Genomic DNA, 22,675 nt, shown 5'->3' with positions numbered 1-22,675 from the left:
AAACATATAAATAAACTTCTATGACTATTTGAAACTCTGAAAATAGCTTTAAGGAAATAGGAAGAGAGAGAGAGAGAGAGAGGGATGGTCCACATATTTTGGAGAAGATAAGATTAAAGAGGTAACCTGAAGGCCGCGTCTGACTGGGACCGTAAGGTAAACACAGGTGCGGCGACAGATTGCGAGGTAAGGGGGAGGGAGGGGTGTGATGTATGAGCAGGAGATGCAGGGGGGGGGGAGGGGGCAGGAAAATGATTTAGTTATATAGCAATATACTAGTTTCTAAGTAAGAATCCCATAAGAACTCTTAACAAAACTTGTATGACATTATTTTCATCATAAGAACTTTAACAAACTTGTATGACATTATTTCATCATAAGAATTCCAAATCTATGACTGACAAATTTACCTGAAAAACCCTGGCTCATAAACACGATTTTGAATTTCTCCCATAAGAACTCTTAACAAACTCGTATGACATTATTTCATCATAAGAATTCCTTACTTCTAAAATCTGTGACTGACAAAATTTACCTGAAAAACCCTGGCTCACACGTGGGATATTGGACCTCAAAACCCTGACTCACACGCGTGATTTTGGAACCTGAAAACCCTGACTCACACGCGTGATTTTGGACCTCAAAACCTTGACTCACACAGAACATTTTTTCCCTAGAAAAAAAATTGTTCTGTGCGTTGTCATCCACACTACTCATATCAACAGGCGTCAGACCCAAATATAAAGTAAAAACGAACTTTGAAGAGTTATTTTTTTAACTTTCTGCTTCAATGAAGAAAAACATATGGAATATTGATAAGATTCGTGCCAGATTCATAAATCTAAAACTTTATGCCGTTTTCAACATATATATATATATATATATATATATATATATATATATATGTTCACAATAGTGCGTTTAATATATAATAGTATAGGAGATCATAGCGACAAGCTACGTAATAATTCCTCAGATTTATAGTGATGCTGCCTAGTGAAGCGCTCAGGTGATTATATATATTGGCTTTTTTTCCATTATTACTTGAGGTGATAACTGAATTAATCTCTTGTTTATTAGATAACTGTTACGGCCCTCTCGGGTCGCAATCGGGTTCTTACTCTGATGTTGTTAGAGGAAGGGTATCTGGCCCCAAGCCAGTAGTGGCTTTCAAGGGATGTGATCCGTAACGCAAGTAAAATAAAAGGGGAAGGGAAAGAAAGGCAAAAACTTAATATTATAATTAACACCTTCACCAATAAATATAAATAAGAAGATTACACAAGGGGGGTATAAACACTATTATCTACACGGTTGTCTTCCTCTGAAGACTCTGGATCTTCACGGTGCCAAGCTCTTGGTGCTCTCGTGGCCTCACGACGAATCCTTCGAGAATCTTGAGTCTACCCCGGCCACAGGCCAGCCAAAACACAGTTCCACTGGGGGCACCGTCGTGGAGGCCGTCAACCACAAGTCCAGCAGATAGCTGGCAGGTTCCAAATTAGCGACGCTAGTTAGGCCACTCCATGAGCGATACTAGGGTCGCGCCCTAGTCAGGAGCCTCGTGTGATACCACAGATCACTCTCCTTTCCACAACACCCCAGTGGTTAAGTGTCTCCACCAGTCAGTCCCGGGTATGACAATCCTTCAACTGCCGCTTCACAGGCAGGGTAACACCACAGTGTTCATCCGGGGGGTGACTCACAGCTGCTGCAGTAAACACTTGGTGACGAGACGGCTGCCTTGGGTAGACTGACTCAACTTCCATTACAGCAGTCCCAAGTCGACTCTGTAAGCAGACACGTCATCAATAACAGGGACACACTAAAGCACCTCACTTACAGGCTCAGACCCAAACGCCCACCTATCCACTCCATAGATGGCGTTGTCGTCTGAGCACCACCTCACCAGAGGTCGGCAGCGGCTGTGTTGTGAGCTGAACAGGACTGGAAACTGGCCCTGGTGGCCAGTACACCTCGTCCTCACCAGGTGTCGTCGTCCATTTGGAGGGGGTTTCGGGAGCTGACCCACAGATGGCGTGGTCGTCACTGCTCCAGGCTCGGACGCTGGATTTGGGTCCGTAACAATAACGGATTATCAATGCACGCTCTTGTACGGTCCGTGGCTGTTATTTGTGCTGTTTAATGTTAAAAATTACGCCCCAACGATTCAAGCAATTTGCATATCTTATCCAGAGCTGCAGGGAACCTCCTTGCTAATGTACGTGTTACGAGAGATAAACAATCTCTGGGAAACTGGTTTCATCTTGCTAATTCACTCAGTGCCTGGTATAGAGTGGTAGGTGGTGGTAGGTGACCTGGTGTACAGAATACAGTGTGATTCTAATTCTTCACGATAATCCTTCACTCACAAGATGACTTCTTGTTAAAATACAGAAGTGTTGTACAGAGTGCGTTACATTGGCTGCTGTAACAACAACCCGTCGTCTCAACTAAGGTCACATATTTTACGTTATGACAATCAACGCTACATATCTAACCTACTATGAAAAGCACTAACTTACAAAATCTACCTTTTGTTTTTAAGCCACGGAGTCAATATGTTTGGTGGGTCGCTTGGGTTCGTACATTTCTTGTTAGGTTGGGATGATAGATTTTTTGTATGGAGTGGCAAATCAAGAGAACGTGCTGGGAACAGCAGCATCCTCCCGCCGCACTTCGACCTTTTTTGTCCACGAAATAACCAGATCTTCCATCATGACTGCTAAGTGGTAACACAGAGACCAATGTAACCGTGAGCTTTAGTCAGTTCAGCTCTGATGGCCACAGAGCACAAAGGTTGAGCACATATACTGCATGACATTAAACAGGCAAGTGACGTAATGCAGTCAGGAACAGGTTCAATGACACCATCACAAGTCGATTCCCACTGGATATAGAAGATCACATGACTGTGTACCTTTGCTGCCCAGTATGACATCAGACCTAGACCAGGCGCCATCTTGCATAACTATAATAATGCATTAAAAGACACATCAAACATATCACATTTATTACTCATCTTTATACATCCTAACATAAATTAAGTATTCCCTGGAGGTTCTTCATGCTGGGTGTGGGTGTGACTCCCTGGAGGTTCTTCATGCTGGGTGTGGGTGTGACTACCTGGAGGTTCTTCATGCAGTGTGTGGGTGTGACTCCCTGGAGGTTCTTCGTGCTGGGTGTGGGTGTGACTCCCTGGAGGTTCTTCATGCTGGGTGTGGGTGTGACTCCCTGGAGGTTCTTCATGCTGGGTGTGGGTGTGACTCCCTGGAGGGTCTTCATGCTGGGTGTGGGTGTGACTCCCTGGAGGTTCTTCATGCTGGGTGTGGGTGTGACTCCCTGGAGGTTCTTCATGCTGGGTGTGGGTGTGACTCCCTGGAGGTTCTTCATGCTGGGTGTGGGTGTGACTCCCTGGAGGGTCTTCATGCTGGGTGTGGGTGTGACTCCCTAGAGGGTCTTCATGCTGGGTGTGGGTGTGACTCCCTGGAGGGTCTTCATGCTGGGTGTGGGTATGACTCCTTGGAGGTTCTTCATGCTGGGTGTGGGTATGACTCCCTGGAGGGTCTTCATGCTGGGTGTGGGTATGACTCCCTGGAGGGTCTTCATGCTGGGTGTGGGTATGACTCCCTGGAGGTTCTTCATGCTGGGTGTGGGTATGACTCCCTGGAGGTTCTTCATGCTGGGTGTGGGTATGACTCCCTGGAGGTTCTTCATGCTGGGTGTGGGTATGACTCACTGGAGGGTCTTCATGCTGGGTGTGGGTATGACTCACTGGAGGGTCTTCATGCTGGGTGTGGGTATGACTCCCTGGAGGTCATGCTGGGTGTGGATGAATATGACTCCGGGAAGGCTGAATAATGTTATGATGTTATGAATAATGTACCTGTGTTGTATTGCAGACCATGTGCTAAAAGCGCACAAACTTAGCTGTCTTTATAAGGGTTTAGTTTCATGTCTCAGACCCACTGAATTAACCTATGTAGCCAATTCTTTGCTCTGCCTCTGGACTACTAATTTTCTTTCATAACTTCATCTCCTTAAACATTCCATGCTAGGGATAATAGCTGCTAGTTTATTACCATCAAGTATATCAGCTTAAAATATGGATATCTTTCAGCCGTCGGGCTGAATGATATCCATATTTCCTCTTTCCTTTATCCTGAATATCCATATCCCTGTTTCCATCACGCTCTTGTACTCTGTTGTCCGGATACACAATCGTTCTTGTGTGTATTTCCGGTGTCTCAACATTATCTCAGTCGCCTTGGGAACTGCGAGAATAAGATGCAGCTTCGTCTCTGCTGGCTGGCAGCAGAGACGAAGCGTCCTCTTGAAGTGAGAGTCCGTATAGCACTCTCCACCCAATATGTTACAGTAAGTACTTTCAGTTTAGGAAGATGGGCTGTGTTATCCGGGCTTTGTGCCTGGGGGTAAACTTTGACTCGTGTTGTTAAAAGAAAATCTGAGATTCTGTTTGTCTGCTACTGGTGGAGACTCGAGGTCTTCCTCAGTGAACCTAAGATCAACATCTTGGGGGAAGAAATGTTGGTTTATTCAGAACAATGCTCCGCTCCCTCAAGCTGACGCAGTAGAGAGAGCGAGAGAGAGAGAGAAAGAGCAAGAGAGAGAGAGAGTAAGAGAGAGAGAGAGAGAGAGAGAGAGAGAGAGAGAGAGAGAGAGAGAGAGAGAGAGAGAAAGAGCAAGAGAGAGAGTAAGAGAGAGAGAGAGAGAGAGAGAGAGAGAGAGAGAGAGAGAGAGAGAGAGAGAGAGAGAGAAAGAGCAAGAGAGAGAGTAAGAGAGAGAGAGAGAGAGAGAGAGAGAGAGAGAGAGAGAGAGAGAGAGAGAGAGAGAGAGAGAGAGAGAGAGAGAGCAAGGGAGAGAGATAGAGCAAGGGAGAGAGAGAGAGCAAGGGAGAGAGAGAGAGCAAGGGAGAGAGAGAGAGCAAGGGAGAGAGAGAGCGAGAGCGAGAGAGAGAGAGAGAGAGAGAGAGCGCAAGAATGACCAAGAAGATGGGCAATATGAAGTACTAACGTTGAGGTACTGGGAGTACTCCTCCGAGAGCTTCCACTTTAACCCCCATATGTTAACAGCAGGTCCACCAGGGTCACTATAACCAGACATTATACCACCACACTCTTACTCCACCACAACACCACACTAGTTCACTACACCATCATGCCAGAACTATACCTCCCCGTCTCTATTATGTACCACACTACCACCATATACCAGCACTGCGACACTATACCACCATATACCAGTACTGCCACTCTATACCACCATATACCAGTACTGCCACACTATACCACCATATACCAGTACTGCTACACTATACCACCATATACCAGTACTGCCACACTATACCACCATATACCAGTACTGCTACACTATACCACCATATACCAGTACTGCCACTCTATACCACCATATACCAGTACTGCCACACTATACCACCATATACCAGTACTGCCACACTATACCACCATATACCAGTACTGCCACTCTATACCACCATATACCAGTACTGCCACACTATACCACCATATACCAGTACTGCCACACTATACCACCATATACCAGTACTGCCACACTATACCACCATATACCAGTACTGCCACACTATACCACCATATACCAGTACTGCCACACTATACCACCATATACCAGTACTGCCACACTATACCACCATATACCAGTACTGCCACACTATACCACCATATACCAGTACTGCCACACTATACCACCATATACCAGTACTGCCACACTATACCACCATATACCAGTACTGCCACACTATACCACCATATACCAGTACTGCCACACTATACCACCATATACCAGTACTGCCACACTATACCACCATATACCAGTACTGCCACACTATACCACCATATACCAGTACTGCCACACTATACCACCATATACCAGTACTGCCACACTATACCACCATATACCAGTACTGCCACACTATACCACCATATACCAGTACTGCCACACTATACCACCATATACTACACTATACCACAACACTGTGACCAGCCATCGCCAGTACCCCTCACCAGTACGACTCGTGTGCTACAGAGTACTGGGAGGACCACTTCAAGTGCCGGTACCCCGGGGGTCAACGGACGCCCTACAACGGGGACTACGCCAGCCTGTGTACTGGCCAGGAGAAGCTTACCGAGAAGAACACCCAGTTCGAGGCCCAGCTCCAGTTCGTGTCGGACGCGGTTATGGCGTTTGGTTACGCCTTCAGGTGGGTCCTTTGTCCTTACCAACCAGTACTTGTCAGTGTCCACGGGGAAGTGAGGTATACCTGTATAGTCTGGGAGGTATACCTGTATGGAGTATACCTGGGAATCTGTATACCCCGCCTACCGGCCTTGTAACTCTTGCCTTACAACCTGACTACTCTGACTTGCAAATTCTTTATCGAATTGGGACTTAAAGTTGTGGATGGAGACGGCATCACCAGCTTCCTGTTTTAGAGCATTCCACGTGTTAACGGGGCCCCGTACAGGGTACGAGTACTTAGGTCCTTTTGGCTCATTGGTGCTTCCACCTGTGTCCTCTTGTCCTGCTTTCTCACCATGTGTACTCACCTAGTTGTGCTTGCGGGGGTTGAGCTTCGGCTCTTTGGTCCCACCTCTCAACAGCCAATCAACCGGTGTAGAGATTCCTGAGCCTTTTTGGCTCTATCATATCCATATATGAAACTGTGTATGGAGTCTGCCTCCACATAAGGGGCATAACTGGCCGACCCCTCACAGTGTTCAAGAGAGAACTGGATAAGCACCTCCAAAGGATACCTGATCAACCAGGCTGTGACTCATACGTCAGGCTGCGAGCAGCCGCGTCCAACAGCCTGGTGTATCAGTCCAGCAACCAGGAGGCCTGGTCGACGACCGGGCCGCGGGGACGCTAAGCCCCGGAAGCACCTCAAGGTAACCTCAAGGAAACCACCACATAATTGCCTAATGCATCTGTTAACTGCTCTGAAACTGACAAAGTTCTTTCTAATTTCTCTATCTACCCTATTAATTCCTCTGAGAATTTTATATGTGGTGATTATGTCTCCCCTAACTCTTGTCTTCTAGCAACGTCAAGTTTACTTCCTGTAGTCTCTCCTCATAGCTCATACCGCTCAGCGCAGGTACTAGTCTAGTGGCATTCCTCTAAACCTTCTCCAATTTTGTTTTGTGCTTGACGAGATACAGACTCCATGCTGCACCTGCTTACTCTGGTGGCATACCGCTCAACTTCTCTAACTTTGTTTTGTGTTTAATTAGGTATGGAGTCCAGGCTGGAGTTGCGTACTCCAGGATTGGTTTAACATAAGTGGAATAGGATTCCTTACACAAGTTTCTAAAGGCAGTTCTTACGTTGGCCAATCTAGCATATGCCGCTGATGATATCATTTTGATGTAGCGTCTTGGGACAGGTTTGGTGTGATATCAACCCCCAGATGTTTCTCTCTATTTGGCTTTTGCAGGATTTCACCTTAAAGATGGTACCTTGTGTTCGCCTTCCTGATGTTCTCTCTCTCTCTCTCTCTCTCTCACACACACACACACACACACACAGAAAGACAAACATCCGTAGGACCTCCCTCCCCACAAAGAGACCGATCACCAGTAATATCACTAGATTCACCAAGCATTCAAATCTTCCAACAAACAGCAGAAGGAGCCTCTTTAAGTAGCAGCAGACCCTTAGCCAAGGAGCAGCAGACCCTCAGCCAAGGAGCAGCAGACCCTCAGCCAAGGAGCAGCAGACCCTCATCCAAGCAGCAGCAGCAGCACTGTCCAATTAGCAATAAGATCCCATTCCCACAACAGCACAAGGAGTCCTTCGACCAGCCGTAGGACTCCCATGAGCAGGATAACTTCCCACACCTGGGTTCAGGTCCTCTTCTCGTTATCTTCTTCTTCTTCAGGGACATGCACAAGGAGCTGTGTGGGGGGCGGGCCGGCCTCTGTCACCTCATGGACCCAATCAACGGGGAACAGCTTCTCTTCTACCTCAGAAAGGTGGTCTTTATCGGTGAGTATCTCTTGGTTACTTCTGTGGTCTGGGTCATGGGGGCTATAGTTCACGGGTCTGGGTCATGGGGGCTATAGTTCTGTGGTCTGGGTCATGGGGGCTATAGTTCTGTGGTCTGGGTCATGGGGGCTATAGTTCACGGGTCTGGGTCATGGGGGCTATAGTTCACGGGTCTGGGTCATGGGGGCTATAGTTCACGGGTCTGGGTCATGGGGGCTATAGTTCTGTGGTCTGGGTCATGGGGGCTATAGTTCACGGGTCTGGGTCATGGGGGCTATAGTTCACGGGTCTGGGTCATGGGGGCTATAGTTCACGGGTTTGGGTCATGGGGGCTATAGTTCAGGGGTCACGAAATAACGAAAATTAACACGTGATGAAAAATGTGACAGTGTCAGACTACGGAGGAAGGAATGGAATCCTTCCTTCTGAAGATGTATTATTATACGAAAGTTCTTACGGAAATTCCCGTTTCAATTCTTCCTCGGTAGTCTGACACTGTCACAATTTTCATCACTTGTTAATTTTCGTGATTTACACACACACACATATTTATATATATATATATATATATATATATATATATATATATATATATATATATATATATATATATATATATATATGCAAACAAGCCTGAATGGTCCCCAGGACTATATGCAACTGAAAACTCACACCCCAGATTAGGCATTACCCAGATTAGGTAATCTTGGGCATGCTATGCCCAAGATTACCATCCGAGTGCCGGCGGGGAAGTGGTTCAAATAGCTTCGGCTATCACTTCCTTATGTCTGGTCGTGATGGTCAAGTGGATTAAGGCGTCCTGTACATACCAGTTGCGTTGCTTCTGGCAGTATGGGTTCGAGTCACTTCTGGGGTGTGAGTTTTCAGTTATATATATATATATATATATATATATATAATATACATATATATATATTATATATATATATATATATTTGTATATATATTGGTAGCAGTCTTTCTTGTAAACATATGTTGTTGAATAGGACCGAAAAAGTAAGATTGATAATTCTAACACGAATTTTGTTAATATTTCTTATATTTTTCTTTACTGTCGGTGGTAATGAAAATATCAATTATCCAAAATTATTTTTTTTATTAATGGTCTGACGCTTAGAAGAATTTTCCAAGGGCTTCTTACATTCTCAAAGACGTCTTTACACTACACTTATGAACTACATATATGACACACTCGATGCACTGTGTATGAAACATTTGATTGTTGCTCTTATAGATTCAGCTACTCGAAATAAGTTCCAAGTAGCACGGGCTATGGTGAGCCCGTAACTTACCTGGCACAGGAGCGGGGCAAGTAGCACAGGCTATGGTGAGCCCGTAGTGGACTTACCTGACACGGGAGCGGTGCTCGAAACATTTGAGGTTGTTGTTGTTGTTGTTGTTAAAGATTTAGCTACTCAGGACGAAGTGTCCATGTCGCACGGGCTATGGTGAGCCCGTAATTGAGTTTGGTTATACATGATAACCTTTTTCCTGTTATATTTGGGACTAAGTTTAAAATGGAGGAGAGGACTTCTCCTTTTTCCCTGCTTATTTATCGCTTCTGTTTTAGTGCACTGGTTTTAATCTTGTTTTATTAACATTATCTTGGTGGCGGATGTAGATGCAGAATACTCACTAATGAGTCCCATTCCTCAACAGCTTTTCTAATCATTGTAGTCGCGGTGGAATGTGCATCTAATGCAGCTGCTGTCGTTGGATTAATGTTAAGTTTGATGCGCAGGGGTTCAGTAGCTTCACATTCCAGTAAGTAGTGCAATAGTGGCGCCTTTGCTTCTGTTCCATAGATATGACACTCTTTAACAATTGGGTTCATTATCTCCCAGCAGCACTTGTAACCAAGTCTGAGTCTGTGTATGGCTACTGCAATGTCTCTGGATATCTTTTTGCCAGGCTTGAAAGAGGAGTAACCAGTGGCTTGTTCGTACCATATCGCAGTGGATCTTCCTTCCGCTACTTTGGCTCTGTGGTGACTTTTGATAGTTGAGAATATTTTCTTCTTGATTTGCTCCTTTATCTGTGAGAAACTTGGAGGTATTTGAACCTGTACAACAGGTAGAGCAGTGGCAGTTTTTGCTAGTGAGTCTGCCTTTCCATTACCATCTATGCCAATGTGACTTGATATCCAATTTAGGGTGATTGACAGCCCTCGATTATGGGCTTCTTTTCCTATATGTTGAATTTCTGTGAGGAGTTGTATATTATCTCTGTGCTGACTGGATAACAATGCCTGGAGCGAAGATTTAGAGTCAGTATGAATGATGACATCATGTAAATTATTCTCAATTGTATAGTTTATTGCCTCCTTCAGGCCATATAATTCTGTTTACAATGTTGAGCACCCACTATCCATGCTCCAGTAAGCTTCATGGTTGGTAGTGTAAACTGCTGCCCCAGCAGAACCTTTTTCTTGATCAACTGATCCGTCTGTGAAGATGTGAGTCGTTGTGGGTCTAGAGATAGTTTCCATTTGTTCTATTACTTCCTTGAGCCTCTACGGGTCACATGCTGATTTTTTAACTGGTAATCTTTCAATGATTATCTTTAGATTCGATTCTTCCCATGGAGGAGGCTGTCGAAAATGTTGATATGGTCTATCTTCTCTTTTGTTTTTAATGGTCCATTTCAGGTCCATTTTCTCTAAAACATTGACCACATTATCCATCCATGAGCTTGTTCTATACTGTAGGTTTTTCTGAAAGGATCTCTGTATGCTGTCTTTGGTTGACAGTCTGGCGGTTGTTCCAGTAAGTTTTCCTATTATGGTGGCTATCCTTTGTTTCATCCTGTTTTCTAATGCTGGTAAATTTATTTCCATTCTATGGTTCTCTCTACGCGTCCATATAGGTGCTCCCAGCATTGTTCTCAGAGCATCATTTTGAGACACTTCCAGTTTCTCCCACTGGTTATCACTGGGGGATGTAAGAGCAGGAGCAACATAGTCGATGAGTGACCTAACTGCTTGAACGTAGTACATTTTGAGTACTGGTAGAGATGCACCCTCTCAAAGACTGGTCAGAGAGCGCAAAGCCGAGTTTCTGGTTTTACAGCATTGCCGAAGATATTCAATTTCTTGAGTGAATTTCAACTGGTTGTCTATTATGACTCCTAGGTATGGAAAAGAGGTAACCCACTCAAAAAAAACATTTGACATAATCCTCGCTTTTTATTGGATTTGGGTGAGGAGGGTATTGGGTGAGGTGGGTACATGAGAATGGAAGTAACTACAGAGGGTCTATTGGCCCATGCGGTGCATTGAAGTGGGTAGAATATAGTTGTGCATTAATTGGCTGTTGATTGCTGGTGTTGACTTTTTGTTGTGTAGTGCCTCGCTGATGTCGAGCCGCCTGCTATCGCTGTACCTATCGAAGATTTCTGTGTTGTTTGTTAAGATTTCTCTGGTGATGGTCTGGTTGTGAGAAGAGATTATATGTTCCTTGATGGAGCCCTGTTGCTTATGCATTGTTAGTCCCCTGGAAAGAGACGTTGCTGTTTGGCCTATATACTGAGTTCTTTGGGGCTTACAGTCCCCAAGTGGGCATTTAAAGGCATAGACGACGTTGGTCTCCTTCAAAGCGTTCTGCTTGGTGTCTGGGGAGTTTTTGATGAGTAGATTGGCCGTTTTTATATAATAAATTATCAATTGTATTTTCTGTTTCGAATATATCGTCCAATAGTCGCCTATTGGACGATATATTCGCCCTCAAGAAGCAAAAGAAGGTCACCACTAGACACCTTGCAAGCAGAACTTACTGCTGAAGGAGGAAAGATTCAAGGTAACTACAGAAGCACCATACTGTCCCAAGAAATCAAAGCGGCAGCTAAGAGCCTTCGTGAGAACAAAGAGATAGTCATTAGGAGAGGTGACAAGTCGCCAATGTACGTCATTCTTAGAAAAGACGAATATCTGGCAAAAATGAATCTCATACCCTGACCAAACTAAATTCTAAAGGGTAACGAAGGACAATACAGCCGAATTGAAAACAAAGGTAAACAGATTGATCGAAACTGTGAACGCCAAGAAATCCGGACTCCACCTGCCAAAGTTATATGGGAATACAAACCTGGATATGCCTGTGGAAATGTCAAGACTCACAAGCCTGGAAACCCACTTCGGCCAATCATCAGCCAGATACCCACAACCACATACAGACTGGCTAAGCGACTCGACGGGTTGCTGACTCCTTACGTACCTTGTGCTTTCAGCCTGAAGTCTCCCAAGGAATGTGAGGACTTACTGCGGGGAACACGGGCCACGGGGATTAAGAGCCTCGTTGGATGTGGAGTCACTATTTATCAACGTACTTGTGGACGAAACAATCGGGATGATAGCAGAAAAAGTGTATCATGACCCGGCTTGCTCTACTCTTGACATGCCAGAAAGCATACTGAGGAAACTACTCCAAGCCTGCACTATAGAGGTGCACTTATTGAGCCTAGATGGGCACATGTATAAGCAAGTAGATGGTGTCGCCATGGGTTCTCCCCTAGGTATCCTGTAGGCGAACGGGTTTGTATCTGTCAATTCCTCCAAAGGAATTTGTTGACTTACTGCGGGGCACACGGGCCACAGGGATAAGAGCCTCGTTGGACGTAGAATCACTGTTTACCAACGTACCTGTGGACGAGACAATCGGGATGATAGCCGACAGAGTGTATCGTGATCCGGCCTGTACTCCTCTTGACATACCAGAAAATATTCTAAGGAAACTACTCCAAGCTTGTATTAAAGAGGCACCCTTCTTGAGCCCGGATGGGCACATGTATAAGCAAGTAGATGGGGTCGCCATGGGTTCTCCCCTAGGTGTCCTGTTTGCAAACTTCTACATGGGTACCATCGAGCAAAAAGTCTTAGTCGACATGAACTTGAAACCGGCCATATACTGCAGGTATGTTGACGACATTTTTACACAGGTACCTGATGTCAGACATCTGCAGGAGCTGAAGGAGGCATTTGAGCAGAGGTCCGTGCTGCGTTTCACTTATGAGATGGAAAAGGATGGGAAGCTGCCCTTTCTAGATGTAACAGTCATGGAAAAGAGCGGAGGTTTCCACACTGCAGTCTACACTAAGGAAACGAACATAGGAATGTGCCTAAATGCCAACAGCGACTGCCCAGACAGGTACAAGAGGAGTGTTGTTAACGCTTATGTCGACCGTGCTCTCAGCCACAGCTCAGAATGGAAGCAAGTCGACGAAGAACTCTGTAGGGTAAGGCAGGTCCTAGTCAACAACGGCTTCTCCAATGGTTTCGTCGAAGACATCATAAGAAGGAAAGTGAAACGCCATGCAACCTCTGAAGAGACAACTAACACAACACCTATACCCCCTATTAGACTATTTTACAGGAACTTCTTTTCCACAGCTCATAAAACGGAGGAAAGGGTCCTGAAAGATATTGTTAATAGAAACGTTATCCCTACAGACAAAAATCAGAGGATACAACTGACGATTTACTATAAAACCAGAAAAACGGCCAGCCTACTCATGAGAAACTCTCCAGACACAAAGCAGAACGCTTTAAAAGAGACCAACGTCGTCTATGCCTTCAAATGCCCTCTTGGGGACTGTAAGCTCCAAAAAACCCAGTATATAGGCAAGACAACAACATCTCTTTCTAGGCGTTTAACGATGCATAAGCAACAGGGCTCCATTAAGGAACATATAATCTCTTCCCACAACCAAACCATCGCCAGAGAAATCCTAGTAAACAACACAGAAATCATCGATAGATACAGCGATAGCAGGCGGCTTGACGTCTGCGAGGCACTACACATCAAGAAGTCAACACCAGCAATCAACAGACAATTAATGCACAACTATATTCTACCCACCTCAAGACTCCGCTCCAATATAGAAGCATCAAGAAATATGGACCAATAGGCTTTCTACAATCACTTCCATTCAATACCCATTGTTTCGTGTTCTGTCTTGTGTTTAGGAATTTAATACCCTATTAATACCACCTCACCCCATCCACCTCACTCAAATGTAGATATAAACAAATCGAAGATGTGTAAGTTCTATTTAGTTGTGTATGTGTAAACTAAAGTCTTTGAAAATGTAATAAGTTTTACGAAACGTGCTCAAGTGTCGCGTCAGACTAGAAATATAAATGAATTTTGGAGAATTGATTTTTTAATTACCACCAACAGTGAAAAGAAACGTACGAAAGATCGAGAAAATTCGTGTTAGAATTATTAATCTTACTTTTTCGGTCATATTTAATAATATATGTGTACAGGAAAGACTGCTACCAAAATATACTAATATTATATATATATATATATATATATATATATATATATATATATATATATATATATATATATATATATATATATATATATATATATATATATATAATTTATTTATATTACTCATATATGTGAACCATTTAATGCGTTTCGAAAAGTTGTTATTTCTGCGTTTTTGTGTCAATACACACAGTAATCAAAGTAATATATTGTCCTATTTTTATTACATAATATTTAATACTTAAAATAATATGATGGTCATAATTTGTGTCGTCACAGGAAGTAGTGACGTCACAAATCAGTGACGTCATGGGCCACATTGAGGTAACCACCCACAATGTTGCCACAAGATGTATATATGTGTATATCTGTCATGTGACCTGCCATAGACAGTCATTACCCCGTCCACTTGACCTGACGCCCCGGCCCGTCTCTTTCGTCCACAGGTCTGAGCGGGGACAGGTTCAAGTTCGACAGGCAGGGAGACGGGCCAGCGCGCTACAATATCATTCACTTCAAGCAGGTGATGCGAGGCCGATATGATTGGGTGACCGTCGGCCAGTACGTCGAGGGCGAGCTCAAACTCAACATGAGCGGTGAGTGGGCTCAACCTGAGGTATGGGGAGGAGTGGGCTCAACCTGAGGTATGGGGAGGAGTGGGCTCAACCTGAGGTATGGGGAGGAGTGGGCTCAACCTGAGGTATGGGGAGGAGTGGGCTCAACCTGAGGTATGGGGAGGAGTGGGCTCAACCTGAGGTATGGGGAGGAGTGGGCTCAACCTGAGGTATGGGGAGGAGTGGGCTCAACCTGAGGTATGGGGAGGAGTGGGCTCAACCTGAGGTATGGGGAGGAGTGGGCTCAACCTGAGGTATGGAGAGGAGTGGGCTCAACCTGAGGTATGGGGATGAGTGGGCTCAACCTGAGGTATGGGGAGGAGTGGGCTCAACCTGAGGTATGGGGAGGAGTGGGCTCAACCTGAGGTATGGGGAGGAGTGGGCTCAACCTGAGGTATGGAGAGGAGTGGGCTCAACCTGAGGTATGGGGAGGAGTGGGCTCAACCTGAGGTATGGGGAGGAGTGGGCTCAACCTGAGGTATGGGGAGGAGTGGGCTCAACCTGAGGTATGGGGAGGAGTGGGCTCAACCTGAAGTATGGGGAAGAGTGGGCTCAACCTGAGGTATGGGGAAGAGTGGGCTCAACCTGAGGTATGGGGAAGAGTGGGCTCAACCTGAGGTATGGGGAGGAGTGGGCTCAACCTGAGGTATGGGGAGGAGTGGGCTCAACCTGAGGTATGGGGAGGAGTGGGCTCAACCTGAGGTATGGGGAGGAGTGGGCTCAACCTGAGGTATGGGGAGGAGTGGGCTCAACCTGAGGTATGGGGAGGAGTGGGCTCAACCTGAGGTATGGGGAGGAGTGGGCTCAACCTGAGGTATGGGGAGGAGTGGGCTGAACCTGAGGTATGGAGAGTGGGCTCAACCTGCGGTATGGAGAGTGGGCTCAACCTGAGGTATGGGGAGTGGGCTCAACCTGAGGTATGGGGAGTGGGCTCAACCTGAGGTATGGGGAGTGGGCTCAACCTGAGGTATTGGGGGTGGGCTCAACCTGAGGTATTAGGGAGTGGGCTCAACCTGAGGTATGGGGAGTGGGCTCAACCTGAGGTATCGGGAGTGGGCTCAACCTGAGATATGGGGAGTGGGCTCAACCTGAGGTATGGAGGAGTGGGCTCAACCTGAGGTATGGGGAGTGGGCTCAACCTGAGGTATGGCGAGGAGTGGGCTCAACCTGAGGTATGGAAAGTGGGCTCAACCTGAGGCATGGGGAGGAGTGGGCTCATCCTGAGGTATGGGGTGTGGGCTCAACCTGAGGTATGGGAAGTGGGCTCAACCTGAGGTATGGGGAGTGGGCTCAACCTGAGGTATGGGGAGTGGGCTCAACCTGAGGTATGGCGAGGAGTGGGCTCATATTCAAGCACCAGGATATATGCTCATAGTTAGGAGACAGGAAGCACATGAGCCCCTGAGACATTGAGCACATGAGCGCCTGAGAGTGAGCACATGAGCGCCTGAGAGTGAGCACATGAGCGCCTGAGACAGTCAGTGCGCAAGAAAGTGAGTTCAATAAAGTGACCACCATTCCAGAGACCCCAAGTTTAAAACTTAGTTGACAGGGCTACACCTTGGCTCTCAAAGTTAGAGAGTTGAGAGAAAGTTTTTATTGAACATCTATCACATCTTTTTCCGGCAGTATATTTCATTTTCCTTCCACCAGGCTGATCTCTTAAGAGCGCGCTCACTGTCTCAAACTATGTCAATATGAGCAGGAAATCCATTATCTTTCTGAAAGAGTATTAAACCTCATGAAATTTAAGCCTTTATATCTATACTATAAGAGAGAAAGTTTGTTCAGAGTTGGAGGTCAGACGCTTCGGGCCAGACTCATCCAAATTGGCAGAGGGAATGGTCTGGTGCTCTGGATGAACATAGGCTGGTCGGGACCAATAATGTACAGTTGGTACATTACGGGTCCCTAATATTATAATATTCTACACGAACTTTTTCTCGACGTCCCATAAAACTGAAGAGAGGGTCCAAAAAATATTATTGACAGAAATGTGACCCTTACTGACACAACCGGAAGAGTGAATTAATAAAAAGCTACAAGAGCAACTATATTGGCGACTTGCTCATGAAGAACTCTCCTGACACCACACCTCCTTGAGAGAGACTAATGTCTTCTATGCCTTCACACGCCCACTTGGGGACTATCAGCCCCAACGAACTCAATATATAGGCAAGACAACAACATCCCTTTCAAGACGGTGATCAGTGCACAAGCAGCAAGGCCATATTAAGAACATATAGTCTATACATAACCAGATCATCACAAGATATATCCTCACAAACACCAAAATAATCGACAAATACAGTGACAACACAAAACGAGGGCGACCCATCAAGCATGGGCCATGTATCAACACTCAACTACCACCACATTACACTCTGCCAAATACCACAACATGACGGAACACGCATCATACTGCACCAACCATCATGTAAACACCAGAGTGACATGATACAATGGACCTGTAAATAAGGTGCTTCACCTTATCCCCTTCACCTCGTCACCTTCACCTCATCCTCGGGTATATATCATGCAACAAGATACATATTAACAAGGTATTAACGAGACAAATGTGTATCAATGATCCTACTCAAATTGCCCTTTAGCTGATCAATCAAAAATGGATCTAAATTATACAAGCCACTGATAATGTACAAATTACACGATTTTGTAATTCTGTATTATTGCAGATTCAATTATGTTCCTATTGAAAGTAATTTTTACAATTCGTTATTGAAGAAGCCATCTCCCAATCAATTTGGTGAGAATTTTCAGACAAATGAACAAAGCATTAGACAATTGGCCGTGTCTTACAGAGTATTTATGTTGCGAAATTCGAAATTTCCAATCTTTTATATGTGTTCTCAACATAGAATCTATTACAATCTTTACCAAGTATTTTATAAATGACTCAATTATCACTACGAGGACTGTTTCTAACTAATAGTTTTCTAACAGTATTTTCGTAATTAAACATTACTGTATATCAAAAAGTTTTAAGGGCTTGATAATATTTTCAAACCCAGAATAATATGGTTAACAGAATACATTCTTTGAGCGAATTTTCACATTACATATATTATTATAATATGTATAACGTGCTTTGCTACGGCAAACTTCCCAAAAACTCATTGGATATCAAAGCTTGAGACCAATAGAATCAATATTCTTAAACTCTTCATCTAAGAGTTCTGGACTAACAATCCGAAGAGCTCTTAGATACATAGATGAAAAAGTTGATTGTTTCACATTGTATCTATGTCCTGAGAAATAATGAACATGATAAATTATTCGTAGGCTTTCTGTAAACACTAAACCTTAGTGAAAAATCTTCCCTATGAATAAGTATATATATGAATAGCAAACATTTATCAATTTCAGGCTCAATAGTAAACTATATAGAGGTTACAATCATTAAGTTTAGCTACAAATTCGTCTGTGTTTGCATTTGTAGACCACACACACACACACACACAATATCAACAACGTATCTAAACCATGGAATGATTCCAGGGGTAATTTTTTAAACAAAATTCTTTTCTAAGAGTTCCATGTACAAGTTTGAAAGCAATGTCGATAAAGGACTCCCCATTGTCATTGCAAAAGTCTGTAAATAATAGAATGTCATCAACATTATTAAAGGTAAATTTTTATTCTTTTCTACACAGCTTAACGAGATTGACAACAATATCAGCAGAAAGAGGTAAAACATGATTCATTAATTCATGAGCAAGGTAATCAAGAATATTATCAGCTGACACCTTTGTTAACAAAGAACAAATGTCATAACTGATTAACTTGACATCAGGAGTGATTGGAACACTATTCAATTTGTTAACTAATTGTTACATACTTCAGTCACGTTATTGTGACTCATCGCCTGCGTTGGTAACTATTTCAATAAAATTGGTCAAATAAGAAGAGGAAATAGTTCCTAACAATGGAGACAAGATTTTGGTAAGCCATTTAGAAAGCTTGTAAGAAATGGATCCCACAGAACTGATGATAGGCCTCATGGAACTGTTAGGCTTACGAGTCTTGACAAGTCCATAGAGATATGGTAATGAAGGTGATGAGGTACTAAATTGATTAAGAAGATCTTTATATTTACAGAACAACTTCCTCAAGCTGCTATTGAAGAACTTGATAATGTCCTCAAGAGGATTTTTCCCGAGTTTAGTGTATGATGAAGAATCTTGGAGATTATTCATGTTGTAAATATATTCCTCCTTGTTTAGATTAACAACAGTGCTGGATTTATCAGCCTTTGTTATATGAAGGAGGAGTCGGCTCTTAATGCCTGTAAGCCTAGACTGAACCTTTCAGGGAAATCAGGCAGACACAGCTAATGGCGATGACTAATGTGCCACGAGACACAGGGAGGAGGGGAGGAAGAGGAGAGGAGGATGAGGAGAAGGAGGAGGAAGAGGAGAGAGAGGGAAGGAGGGAGGGGAAAAAGTGGAGGAGGGAGAGATGGAGGAGGAGGAGGAGGAGGAGGAGGAGGAGGAGGAGGAAGAGGGTGGCAATAAGGAGCGGTGAAGGGGTAGAGGACATGAGCAGGGAGGAGTAGGGAAGGGGGGACTGTGGGGAGGTGGTCAGGGTGAGGGGGGAGTGGGAGGAGGTAAAGGAGAGGGAGGGAAGTATCAGGGAAGAGAGGAAGTGTCAGGGGGGAGAGGAAGTGTCAGGGAGGAGAGGAAGTGTCAGGGGGGAGAGGAAGTGTCAGGGAGGAGAGGAAGTGTCAGGGGGGAGAGGAAGTGTCAGGGGGGAGAGGAAGTGTCAGGGAGGAGAGGAAGTGTCAGGGAGGAGAGGAAGTGTCAGGGAGGAGAGGAAGTGTCAGGGAGGCGAGGAAGTGTCAGGGAGGAGAGGAAGTGTCAGGGAGGAGAGGAAGTGTCAGGGAGGAGAGGAAGTGTCAGGGAGGAGAAGTGTCAGGGAGGAGAGGAAGTGTCAGGGAGGAGAGGAAGTGTCAGGGAGGAGAGGAAGTGTCAGGGAGGAGAGGAAGTGTCAGGGAGGAGAGGAAGTGTCAGGGGGGAGAGGAATTGTCAGGGGGGAGAGGAAGTGTCAGGGAGGAGAGGAAGTGTCAGGGAGGAGAGGAAGTGTCAGGGAGGAGAGGAAGTGTCAGGGAGGAGAGGAAGTGTCAGGGAGGCGAGGAAGTGTCAGGGAGGCGAGGAAGTGTCAGGGAGGAGAGGAAGTGTCAGGGAGGAGAGGAAGTGTCAGGGAGGAGAGGAAGTGTCAGGGAGGAGAGGAAGTGTCAGGGAGGAGAGGAAGTGTCAGGGAGGAGAGGAAGTGTCAGGGAGGAGAGGAAGTGTCAGGGAGGAGAGGAAGTGTCAGGGAGGAGAGGAAGTGTCAGGGAGGAGAGGAAGTGTTAGGGAGGAGAGGAAGTGTCAGGGAGGAGAGGAAGTGTCAGGGAGGAGAGGAAGTGTCAGGGAGGAGAGGACGTGTCACGGAGGAGAGGACGTGTCAGGGAGGAGAGGAAGTGTCAGGGAGGAGAGGAAGTGTCAGGGAGGAGAGGAAGTGTCAGGGAGGAGAGGAAGTGTCAGGGAGGAGAGGAAGTGTCAGGGAGGAGAGGAAGTGTCAGGGAGGAGAAGTGTCAGGGGGGAGAGGAAGTGTCAGGGGGGAGAGGAAGTGTCAGGGAGGAGAGGAAGTGTCAGGGAGGAGAGGATGTGTCAGGGAGGAGAGGAAGTGTCAGGGAGGAGAGGAAGTGTCAGGGAGGAGAGGAAGTGTCAGGGAGGAGAGGAAGTGTCAGGGAGGAGAGGAAGTGTCAGGGAGGAGAGGAAGTGTCAGGGAGGAGAGGAAGTGTCAGGGAGGAGAGGAAGTGTCAGGGAGGAGAGGAAGTGTCAGGGAGGAGAGGAAGTGTCAGGAGGAGAGGAAGTGTCAGGGAGGAGAGAACCCCTGGCCGGAGAGGTGTAAAGGGACAGGGCAGACATAAGGGGGAGCGGGAAGAATGTGGTCAACGAAGGGTGGAGTAAAATGAAACGAAAAGGTACAAAGAGGGAAAAAAAAAGATTCGTGCCAAAGAAGACGGAGAGGGACGGGGGAGGGACGGGGTAGGGGGAGGGACGGAGGAGGGGGGGAGGGTGAGGGGGTGGGATGGGAGAGAGGGGGGACCAACTCATGGGGGGAGGGGAGGGGACCAACCCATGGGGGGAGGGGGGCATATGATAATGTTGTAGAGAAATATGCAAATATGGCACAAAGAGAGTTATGAAAACATAGTGAAAATTCTTAAAGGTGAAAGAGTGAGTGAGAGGCGGCCTATATGACGGTATGGCCTTTATACGTGCACCTGTGCCCGGAGAGGTACCGAGCACAGGCCCCACCTGTGCCCGTAGAGGTACCGAGCACAGGCCCCACCTGTGCCCGGAGAGGTACCGAGCACAGGCCCCACCTGTGCCCGGAGAGGTACCGAGCACAGGCCCCACCTGTGCCCGGAGAGGTACCGAGCACAGGCCCCACCTGTGCCCGGAGAGGTACCGAGCACAGGCCCCACCTGTGCCCGGAGAGGTACCGAGCACAGGCCCCACCTGTGCCCGGAGAGGTACCGAGCACAGCCCCACCTGTGCCCGGAGAGGTACCGAGCACAGGCCCCACCTGTGCCCGGAGAGGTACCGAGCACAGGCCCCACCTGTGCCCGGAGAGGTACCGAGCACAGGCCCCACCTGTGCCCGGAGAGGTACCGAGCACAGGCCCCACCTGTGCCCGGAGAGGTACCGAGCACAGGCCCCACCTGTGCCCGGAGAGGTACCGAGCACAGGCCCCACCTGTGCCCGGAGAGGTACCGAGCACAGGCCCACCTGTGCCCGGAGAGAGGGCTTGGTTTTGGCTGTGTTTGCATGCCTAATTGGTCTTTCTATTGGAATGTTTTTATATCCAAAACGTTACTAAATACCGAGGCGTCAAATAACGCCTCGGTATTCATATTTTTCTCTGTATTTTTCTCGATATATTTTTTCTCTGTAGAAAAAAAGCTATTGAAATTGTTACACACACACGCGCGCGTGTGTGTGTGTATGTGTAACATGTTATAATCATATCAAGAGGATAACATCAGCGGCATATGCCAGGTTGGCCAACATAAGAACGGCCTTTGGAAACTTGAGTAAGGACTCTTTCAGAACATTACATACCACATATGTCAGACCAGACTTGGAGTATGTGGCTCCAGCATGGAGTCCATATCTATTCAAGCATAAGACTAAACTGGAAAAGGTTCAAAGGTTTGCCACCAGACTAGTAATCGACCTGAGGGGTATGAGCTACGAGGAGAGACTACGGAAATTAACCCTCACGTCACTGGGAGACAGAAGAGTTAGAGGGGACATGATCACCACATACAAGATTCTCAGAGGAATCGATATGGTAGATAAGGACAGACTATGTAACACAAGGGCCACACACACTAGGGGACACAGGTGGAAATTGAGTGCCCAAATGAGCCATAGAGACGTTAGAAAGATTTTTTTCGGTGTCAGAGTAGTAGACAAATGGAATGCATTAGGAAGTGATGTGGTGGAGGCTGACTCCATACACAGCTTTAAGTGTAGATATGATAGAGCCCAATAGGCTCAGGAACCTGTACACCTGTTGATTGACGGTTGAGAGGCGGGACCAAAGAGCCAGAGCTCAACCCCGGCAAGCACAACTAGGTGAGTGTACACACACAACGAAGCAGCCCGTCACAGCTGTCTAACTCTCAGGTAAGTATTTATTGCTAGG

The 22,675-nt window shown here is 46.0% G+C and overlaps 1 protein-coding gene across 1 annotated transcript in view; it reads left to right on the top strand.

The window, feature by feature from the left end:
* Positions 1–22,675, top strand: part of LOC123757792 (metabotropic glutamate receptor 6-like) — a 636,685-nt gene that overhangs the window by 521,879 nt on the left and 92,131 nt on the right. The window contains exons 7-9 of the mRNA XM_069338962.1: positions 6,085–6,259; positions 7,940–8,046; positions 14,789–14,938. Of these exons, the coding sequence (XP_069195063.1) occupies positions 6,085–6,259; positions 7,940–8,046; positions 14,789–14,938 (432 nt within the window). The remainder of the gene's footprint in view (positions 1–6,084; positions 6,260–7,939; positions 8,047–14,788; positions 14,939–22,675) is intronic.

The sequence above is a fragment of the Procambarus clarkii genome, chromosome 40, assembly GCF_040958095.1.
Source record: "Procambarus clarkii isolate CNS0578487 chromosome 40, FALCON_Pclarkii_2.0, whole genome shotgun sequence".
Classification (NCBI taxonomy): domain Eukaryota; kingdom Metazoa; phylum Arthropoda; class Malacostraca; order Decapoda; family Cambaridae; genus Procambarus; species Procambarus clarkii.
This window is presented reverse-complemented; position numbering and strand designations above follow the sequence as displayed.